General features: G+C 38.3%; 3 protein-coding genes across 5 annotated transcripts in view; all 3 read right to left on the bottom strand.

Moving 5' to 3' along the window:
- The window catches only part of epha7 (eph receptor A7), an 11438-nt gene extending 7957 nt beyond the window's left edge, over positions 1–3481 (bottom strand). For 2 of the 3 annotated variants that reach the window (XM_088361409.1, XM_088361410.1), the window contains exons 1-4: positions 3199–3477; positions 2058–2122; positions 1042–1711; positions 785–940 (exon numbers count right to left, since the gene is read on the bottom strand). In XM_088361409.1, the coding sequence (XP_088217535.1) occupies positions 785–940; positions 1042–1711; positions 2058–2122; positions 3199–3292 (985 nt within the window). In that variant the 5' untranslated portion in view covers positions 3293–3477. Of the gene's footprint in view, positions 1–784; positions 941–1041; positions 1712–2057; positions 2123–3198 lie in introns of all 3 variants that reach the window. The other variant, XM_088361411.1, reaches the window with a different exon arrangement.
- A 738-nt stretch (positions 3482–4219) lies between these two features.
- gpr63 (G protein-coupled receptor 63) lies at positions 4220–7918 on the bottom strand. The gene is made up of 3 exons (XM_088362516.1): positions 7753–7918; positions 7606–7688; positions 4220–6882 (listed from the first exon to the last, which is right to left on the bottom strand). Exon 3 carries the CDS (start codon positions 6719–6721, stop codon positions 5564–5566), a length of 1158 nt encoding a protein of 385 aa, XP_088218642.1. The 5' UTR covers positions 6722–6882; positions 7606–7688; positions 7753–7918; the 3' UTR covers positions 4220–5563.
- A 469-nt stretch (positions 7919–8387) lies between these two features.
- Positions 8388–9684, bottom strand: ndufaf4 (NADH:ubiquinone oxidoreductase complex assembly factor 4). The gene is made up of 3 exons (XM_088362341.1): positions 9504–9684; positions 9319–9422; positions 8388–8948 (listed from the first exon to the last, which is right to left on the bottom strand). Exons 1-3 carry the CDS (start codon positions 9631–9633, stop codon positions 8643–8645), a joined length of 540 nt encoding a protein of 179 aa, XP_088218467.1. The 5' UTR covers positions 9634–9684; the 3' UTR covers positions 8388–8642.
- Between the last annotated feature and the right edge of the window lie 170 nt (positions 9685–9854).

Genomic DNA, 9854 nt, shown 5'->3' with positions numbered 1-9854 from the left:
GAAGTCAGTGTGAGATTATTTTAGATTAAAGTATTATAATTATTATTAAAGTATATATTTAAGAGTATTTTTATTTCCAATATTTTAAAAAGACGAATGGTAATAAAAATTGCTAGCAATGTTTTTGAAGGAGGTCCTATCAGGAGTAGACATCCAAGAAGTCAGTGTGAGATTATTTTAGATTAAAGTATTATAATTATTATTAAAGTATATATTTTAGAGTATTTTTTTTCAAATATTTTAAAAAAGACCAATGGTAATAAAAATTGCAGCGATGTTTTTATTTTTTTAAGACAATTTATCATTTCAGTTATGACACAAATTCGATGCAAAATTTTGTCTTCGCAGGCCAAATAAAATCATATGGCGGGCCGAAGGAGGTCCTATCAGGGGTAGACACCCAAGAAATCAGTGTGAGATTATTTTAGATTAAGGTATTATAATTATTATTAAAGTATATATTTTAGAGTATTTTTTTTCAAATATTTAAAAAAGACGAATGGTCATAAAAATTGCTAGCAATGTTTTTATTTTTTTAAGACAATTTATGTAATTTTAGTAATGACACTAATTCGATGCAAAATTTTGTCTTCACGGGCAAAATAAAATTATATGGTGGGCTGTATCTGGCCCCCGGGCCTTAGGCTTGACACCATATTGTAGATTCTACAATGTAGAAGGAGAGTGCAAGGTCGTATGGCTGTTACATTAGGAACCTAATGCTGTATTTTCAGCCACGTTCATTTCCTTTACGTATGCCGAACAACAACCAGGGCAGACTTACTTGTGCATGCGAATGAAGGAGGGTCAGTGAATGCTCTGTAATAGCCGTCATCACATTCACAGCGTCGGGAGCCCTCGTGCTCAGTAAAGCTGTGCAAGGGGCACCGAGAACACAGTAGCTCCTGGGAGGAACTTTTGTAGTACCCACGCCCACACGCTGTTAATCAAAAGACACAAAACAAGGAAAAGTCAGAACAACATGGGGATTTTACTGTGTGCTTACATCTCGGCCTGATTATGAAAAGAAAATCAACTCACGTTCACATGCGTCTCCTTTCTGATGAAATCCTGCTTTGCATATGCATTTCCCAATAGGCACAAGCCATTCCCCTTCAGCACTGCAGTGCATCTTGGGAGAGTTATCAGCCTCTTCCTCCGCATCGTTCACACATATTCCCTCGACCTCCACTAGGGAGGAGAATTCCGATCCTGTCGTGGTGTCTGGAAATATGGCCAGGTTCTCGATGATGGACCAGCACTTCTTGTAATAGACTTTGACAGAGACCAGGGCAATGCACGCCCCTACATCTTGAAAGGCTAGGTAAAAGCCCTGCCTGGATAGAGGGCCAATTATGCGCACTTCAGTGTTGAGTTTCATCTTCCTCTCACCGAGATCGCCCTGAGTGAAGCTTTCATCTGCTGCAATTGTGTCAATTTTAACATATTGGGTCTCTTGCATATTCTTACCCACCTCCGAATCGGTTTCCTGGTAATACAAGTTGAATGTCTCCTTGCACGTTCCCACCATACCAGGTAAACTATTACAATCCCTTAAGGTAAATTTTAGTTCCACAAAAATTCTTTGCGCATTGCCCTTTGCGATCCAGTTAGTCCGAAGCCAGTTATTCTGATTGGGCTCCATGACTTTGCAGACCTGGTATGTGCGAATGGGTGTGTAGCTTTCATCCAAGCCGCTGATCTCTTCCCACTAAAAAAAATAATAAATAATGGAGGTGCAACAATTAATAAATTATTCAACAGAAAATATTTTCTTCTTTATATATTTTTTTATTTATTTTTCAGTTTTTTGTCATCCTACATGTAAACAGTCTTATTATTTTTGTGGTGAATCAAAGCAAATCATTTGCAAACATCTGCTTTTACCTTGGTAAACAATAACTTGACAATAACAAAATAATAAATGTGTGCCCATTTGGAATGTTGGTGTAATATAATAATAATAATAATAGCTAAGCTTAGAATGCATGTCGAAAAATTACTTCTCGTTCTTAATACCAATTCATAATGTTACAAGACAGAATGTGCACACTTACCCCATTGGGAGGATAGGAAATCCACTCCAGTTCTGTTTGCTGTGCCTTGGTGTCCAACAGAACCACTAAAAGGACCAAGAAGCAGGTGGTTACATATCACTGGGAGCAATTGAGGTAGGTATGTACACTATGCAGAAGATAAGAATTTTTTTCAAGTAAAGGCTATGCTGTAAAAAAAAACAAAAACAAAAAAACAATTGAGACATATTTACTAGATTTTGCACTCAGAAATTCTAAGATTACAATGAGATTTGTGAAAACTTTACTCATTTTTGAAGAAAATAAATAACAATAAATTTACTCAAGAGAAATGGCCACCTGAGCCATGCCACTCTTTCGGTGCATTACTACACGAATGACTTTAAAAAATATAAAAGAAACTAATGGAATATTCTCAAAAACTCATTTTTTTGAGTGAAAAACAACTATCCGTTTTTTTCCCTATAATGTACAACTCCAAATTTTTAAGGTTGCATGAACAAGTGAGTTGAGTCCCTTCAGCATTTATTTGATATTTCAAAATATATTTGTGACTTATTTTCTCTGCAGCCCTATTTAACGGTGAAGCTTCTCTTTAGCCTAGGAGAGAGAAAAAAAGAAAAAAATCGAGCCATCCCCGTATCCTGCCTTGCCTTGATCGACTGCTTAATTTTGTACGTGTCATTTTATTATAATCACATGTAGCTTTTCATGGCCTTAATACCTGTATGAACCCGAGCCTGCTGCGAGTCCCTTTCAAAATCCAAGGCGAGAAAGGAATGCCATACAGCAGACAGACTCCTCGGAGGAAAACCCCCTTAAATGGACCACTCGCTTGCAACACGCATGCTAAAACCATCGATTCGCTAACATCACCTTGATTGACAATAACGATTGTTAGAATAACCTGTTAACTTATTCACTTTTATCTAGACTATTATTTGCAGTGACTAAAAAAAAAAACACCGGAAATTAGCCGTGCAGAAGCAGACGGCGTTAATCTTCCCACACACCAACCTTATGATTGAATTAAACATCTGCATTTTTCATCAAATCCATGGAAGAACAGAATATAATATATTATGGTGTGCGACGCGTTTCCGATTCTCCGGCCAGACGATGAATGCAATCGGACGATTAAAAGTAACAACTTAAAACTTACCTTCCTTTGCCGTTAGTGCGTCCCCGAGGTTTACTAAAACACAAAAATGAAGGTAAAATGCAATCCACGGCAAAGAGGTGAACACGGAGAGCATGCTGCAGCCTTGGTTGTTAATCTAAAGCCGCCAGTAATTCGCTTTAGCACCGACGGTGCTTTCCATACGGAGCCGACCGGTGTTGTATGTTTCAAATTGTGTTGTTCCTCACAGAAACAGTGCCGTGCTGCTGCTGTGGGGAAGGAGGAAGACAGTGGAAATGGTGAGAGCAGTCGCAGACAGATGGGGGAGTTGTCCAATTATAGCCTTGGAAAGAAAATGCGTAAGGGAGAAAAGTGGGGTGGGCAAAATTGAGATGTTTTGGATTTCGCCAAACAAGGACGCGGTCTCTCTGTCTTCAAATTTTGTGGGTCTTTTAAGGGGGAAATGTAGAATTTGTGGGACGTGGCAATCTTGACAACGTTGAAAATCCTTACCGATGTAAAATGTGAAAATCCTTATGTAAAATGTGGAATGTTGAATGCCTATAGATGATAAATGGGATAAAAAAAAGTGATTTTTTGGCACTTTGGAATTTTAAAGTTGCAACGAGTTGAATCAGACCAAAATTGTAGAAATTAGAGGAGAAAACAAAATAAACCCTAGTTTATTATCCCTGTGAGTGTAAGTCTTACACAGGTGTCAAACTCAAGGCCCGGGGGCCAGATACGGCCCGCCTCATGATTTTATGTGGCCCGCAAAGACAAATTGTGCATCAAATTCTTGTGTCATTACTAGAATTGCAAATTGTCTTCACTTTTAATAATATCATTTTAATATTTGACCAGTTTTTACTCGGCTGATTTGAAAACGAGTTATTTGTCAGTTTGTTTTGTAGCTTTTACTGCATACAATATGAGGCGCTCATACATTTATTTGGGTTGACAGTCATAATGGCCCTCCAAAAGAAACTGACTACAATACGGCCCATGAAAAAAATTAGTTTGACACCCCTTACACTGTAAGATGACAGAAGTGAACAACCGATTCTTTTACAATTTACCAAGGTAGAAATGTAAATTTCTTTATTACAATCAACAGTACAGTAATGTACAGTACAATTGCACAGTCTCACCATGAGATAGAGCAGCGTTCAGACTAAACAGGCACATCTAAAGGCAGTTAAAAAAAGAAAAGTGTGTAGGAGGTCCAAAGAGAGCCATAAAAACGGCAATATTCACCTTAGACAAAGTCTGTTCTATGCAGTTAAACTCAATGCTATTTGTTTCATATGACACCGAACTTCAAAATGTAAGGCCAGTTCAAACCTAATAACAGCCTGCCTTCATAATAAAATATCAAAAACAAAGTACGACACTTATTAAATGCATCACGCAATTCGTATTAGAAGTACAGTGATCCCTCGGTACTTCGCGTTTCCTTTATCGCGGCTTCACTACATCACAGATTTTTTTTTCAAAATTAAAAAAACATTTAAAAGTCAAAATAAAACTGAGGAAATATGTGTCTAACCTTTAGGACAATGTTGGATTGCTCCAAATGTTCATTTACATTCCTTTAGAGGTTTTCGCGTATTAGCATGATTGCGAATTAGCTTCTTTCCGCTAACTCGTTAGCCTGCCCAGTACTTCTTGTTGGTGACCGTACTTCGCGGATTTCACTTATCGCGGGTGGTTTTTGGAACCAATTATCTGCGATAAACGAGGGATTACTGTATTTCATTTTACTGCAGTCTGAGGGTATAGGTTATTATATACATTAACTGTAATAAGGCAAAAAAAACATGGCATGCTTCCTGTCAGTGGTCATTCAACAAGCCAAAAGTGAATTGTGGAAGTGATACTCATCGGAACGTTCAAGTACTAAATGCTCTATGTTGAATAGGCCATCAATATGAAATTTTCCAAATATGTCATTTGTGTGGACATAAATTAACCATTTCTAATCCCAATTCAATAACTACAGTTCACCACACTATTCACATACTATTTTGGCACCATAGTAGGCTGATTTTCAAACTGTAATATTTAATTTTCATATTTAATCTTCATTTTGTCTCGTCTTCCTGCTTACGGCAGCAGCAAGTTTCATCTACCATCACACTTGTAAAGTACACTATGCCAGTAAATCAGTGTAGTTATTACACATGAACTTCCATTTATGTAGCTATTCTCGTTTTTCATTTATGCTTAATTTTGAATAAAATACACACACAACTGGACAATAGTTAGCAACGACACTCGACAACCACAAGGTGGCCAAATCATCGGCAGTAACTATTCGATGGGTCACGTTAGCTAGCTAGCTAGGCTAAAGTGTACCGTTTAGTGTAGATGTAGCTCAAGTAACATTGATTTATGTGGAATTTTCTTATACCACAGTCCGATGCCCTTCGCAAACATAAACAGCGCTGGGTTGTATACGCCTCTTTGTGTTGCCCGGCAGCTGAGGAAGAAATTTGAAGTACTTTGGTATGAGATCAAGACAAGCATCGCGGAATTTTTTGATTCTCCAGTAGTAAATAATAGGATTGAGAGCTGATTTTAAGTAGCACAACCATAACATCCATGTGCTGACTTGAAAAAAACTGTCTTTGTTGTAGAAGTCATCATTGAACGTCGATACGAGACTGTAGGCAGTGAACGGTGCCCAGCACACTGTAAACGCAGAGAAGAGGATGAGGATGGTGGCGAAGGCACGTGTCTTAAAACTCACGTCGATGTTCATCTGAAAGGGTTTCTGCAGACTCAGCAAGCCTAGTTTGCTGGCTTGGCTCAGGCACGTGCTGTCCGGGTGGCTGTGGATGCGAGCTGTGTTGTGGCGGATGGTGTTTAGAATTCCCATGAATGTATATAACATGACCATGAAGGGTATAAAGAAGAAGACTAGCATTAAAATCAATACATAAGCATGGTATTCTGGTTGAGTGCTATAGCCAAAAACACACTGAGGCGCCCTTGGGGGGATCTGTAGGCGAGGGGAACCAATCGCTAAAGGAAAGGAGAAAAAAAAAGCAACTCCCCATGTGACTAGTATAAGTACTTTGGCACTCTGTGGACTCAGCTTATCTTGCTTCTGGACAATAATGAGAAAGCGGTCTATGCTTATTATAAGCAGAACAGCCACTCCTTCCATTAAAAAGAGCCAAAAGAACATGGCTGAAATCCGACAGAAAACATCCCCAAAAATCCAGTTAGTAGTCATGACAGTAACTAGCGTAAATGGCATGTTGAGAATGGCAAGCATCATATCTGCAAACGCAAGGCTCGCTAAGAGAAGGTTAATAGCCGAGCGCATGGATGATCTCTGGTAGACCATCAGGCACACCACCATGTTCCCTAATAGAGCAAAGAGCAAAATTCCGACCATAACAAAGCAAAAGAAAACCTGCAGGGATAGACTAATGCCGTTAAAGATCTCTGGGGTCACGGTTGTTGGCTTAGGATTTGGAGGCACCTGGGAGCCAAGGGAATTGTTCGCCATGAGGATGTTGTCTCTCAGCGTTGCGGAAAGCTTCAGGTGGCCCATAATGAGGCAGCAGAGACTGGTGTCCCCTGCCAGTAGAGGAGGAGGAGCAGCAGAGGTGTGAACTCGTCCTCAAGGGGAGCAGGCATCATCACTGGTGAGGACATAACACTATGGAGGCAAGTGGTCCAAGTTCAGGACAACATGTCTTCATTGTTGCGACCCTACAACATACACAGAAATGCATAGTTAACAAAAAGCAATTTCAATTAAAAAAATCAGTTTTCATTTGGAACCACAAGCCCAAAATAGTTTATTAGATTAGATTCTAGTCTAATTAGAATTAGATTCTAATCATTTTAATATGTTGAAGTAGTCATAAGTAGAGATGTGCATGTAAATTTTAGTGCCAATTGATAGTTTTTTTTTTATACATTTTAAACGATACAATGATTTCCGATGGGGAAATTGTGATCGCTTCCTTCTGTGACGTAGTCAGGCTGATGCGTCAAATCAAGCAGTAGACAGAGGAGCGAGCAATGATCGGGGAATCCGTTGCAAAATAAGCACTGCAAGGATAGATTTGATTTATTTTTATTTTGTTTTATTAGATTTTATTTCTATGCTTGACACTAAACAGGCGCTCACCGCTTCGCACAATCAGTAATAGGTCCTTCCATTGTTTTGGATATGAAAACGAACGGTCATTTTTGTCTTATAACTTCTTTTATTCTTAACATATTGACAAAACACCGTTTTCTTCTTTTATTCGAGATGGTCTTGCTGATTTAAAAAATGTCACGTACCTAGAACAGAAGTTTCACGATTTAAGAGGTACCACTTCGTTTTTTTTTTTTTTTTTTTGCGGGATCAAGACAACAAAGTAATTAAATCAAAAGACTGTGGGAACCAATTAAGCCTGCACATATAAATGATCTTCCACTGACCTGATAAATTCTGCCATGTCGAAGCCAAGGAAGAAACGTGCAAAGCGTCGGGGTTCTTCAGCAGCTCATCTTCCCACTCCCAGCTAACGAACAGCAAGCAGATGTTAAAACACCTAAACGATCATCCATCGCTTAAATGAACCGCACCAGTTTTGCCGAGACTTTACAGAAGACATCTCCGCGAGCCGTGGCAAAGCCTTTTTTGTTAAGGCCTCCGCAACTTCAATTGTCCATCCTCTTCACAAGCTTCAAGATCTGCTCCCCAGAGGTTGCCTCCTCCTCTTCTTCTTCTTGCACTACATGTGTAATTCTTCTCTGTCGCCCTCCTTCTTTCTCTTACGCCTACTACGCTTCTCAATAAAATACAGTATATTAAATAAATTGCTGAAACTATGGAATTGATCTTAAATGTGAACAGAGAACTAAACACAAACATGTCATAAAATTTGTCAGTCTTGGAAGGGATCATCTTAATTTGAAAGGGAACATTAGAAGACTTTAATTGTCTTTGCTGCTTACATTACAACAGTTTTTAATATGTATTGAAATTAAATGTAGTTTCATTGAGTTTTCATTATTTTAAAAACACTTTTTTTTGTATTTTGTTACCTTCCCCCTAATTTGATCTTTTTTCTATTTTGTCAGTTTTAATAAAGAATAAAATTGCCTGCAACATTTACATTCATTTTTGTGTGAATAAAAAAAAAAATAGATTCAGGTTGTGAGCACTCGCCAACTGAAAACAAAATCAAGTTTCACCATGTTACGATACCACACTATAGTTGAGTTATTCGACACCAGAGGTTTATTTTTATTTCATGTCAATGTGACTGTTATACTGTTATATATTTTTTGCACACTATTGCAAGAGTACTTTGTTCAATCATAATTTTTGTCTCACAAGACACATCTGTGTCAAGGTGTTTTACAGAAAAAGATGTATACAGGGTAATCAAAATAATTCAAATAAATATTCAAGTTCAATGTCCTAGTTGAACACAAACTTGTTCCAAATCAATTTTGTTCATGATCCACTCCTATGAGGCCTTCAATTGTTTAACATTTGAAATCTGCGGTGGGATAATCTGAATTTGAAAGGGAACGAAAAACTCAAGCAAAGATTTAGTCTCTTTCAAGTTCAGAGAATATTCTTCTGAAATTCTCTGTGATGTCCATGTTTGAGGCTGATTCTGATGACTGCTAAGAGCCTTGAGAGCCTCTGTGATGGTCAGTTTGCCGTGAGGAATGTTTTCCACATTTGCTAGGCCATATGAATCGCCAGGAAGAGTGAACTTCATCGGACGGGTATTTGCTTGTCCATCCACAGACACTTCCTTTAGTGACTGAAAACAGAAAGACAATGTGAATGAATGGACATATGGAAAATTATATAATTAAAAGTTGCATGCATTTATCAACTGTATATACAGTGATCCCTTGCTACTTCGCGTTTCGTTTATCGTGGTTTCACTACATCGTGTTTTCTTTTCCAAATTATGAAAACAATTTAAAAGTCAAAATAAAACTTCTAAATTGAGGAAACATGAGTCTAACCTGTAGGACAATGAAGTACTGTATATCCGCATCTTATATCGGTCATCAGTGATATTGACAACACAAGTTTAACTTTGTAGTTTAAGAGGTATGAAAGTATTTTATGAAGGTCGAAAAGTTATTCAGCTTTTGCCAACACGTTTAAGTAATAGTACTGACCTTAACGGGACTTGCAGCTTTATCTTTCGACTCCACATACACCGATTTCAAATTTAACAATAAAGGGTCGTTCTTCTGGTGGACAGCACCCGATGAAATCTCAGCTGACAACGAATGACACATTCTCAGTTTCACATGAACAGAAAACATGACGACCTCAAACCAGTAAACCTCAATACGCTTACCTTCACCGGGATCAGTCGGGTTTGTGAGCTTGTGCCTTGGTGCAGATCGCAGCTTTTCTTTAGAGATTTCTCGCACCACCCTGTTTTCTAAATTGAAATTTCGGAACATTCGGACGACCCGTGCACCCATCTTACCCAACTGTCTTGTTTGGTCTTCACTAATGGACGGCAAACAACATTGAATGGTTTATTATCGCCATCTAGTGGCTCGGGGTTTTTAGTCGCCTAGGGGGAGTCTCACATTGAATGAATGAATAAACAAACAAATGAATTAATAAATAAACAAACAGACACGTGGAGGAATAAAAAGATAAATAACATGATAATATGCGACTCTTAAGGATAAGTAGT

Source organism: Syngnathus floridae, chromosome 19 (assembly GCF_059516105.1).
Source record: "Syngnathus floridae isolate MCC-2025c chromosome 19, RoL_Sflo_1.0, whole genome shotgun sequence".
NCBI classification, from domain to species: domain Eukaryota; kingdom Metazoa; phylum Chordata; class Actinopteri; order Syngnathiformes; family Syngnathidae; genus Syngnathus; species Syngnathus floridae.
The sequence above is the reverse complement of the archived record's forward strand: the minus strand, read 5'-3'. Positions and strand labels throughout refer to the sequence as shown.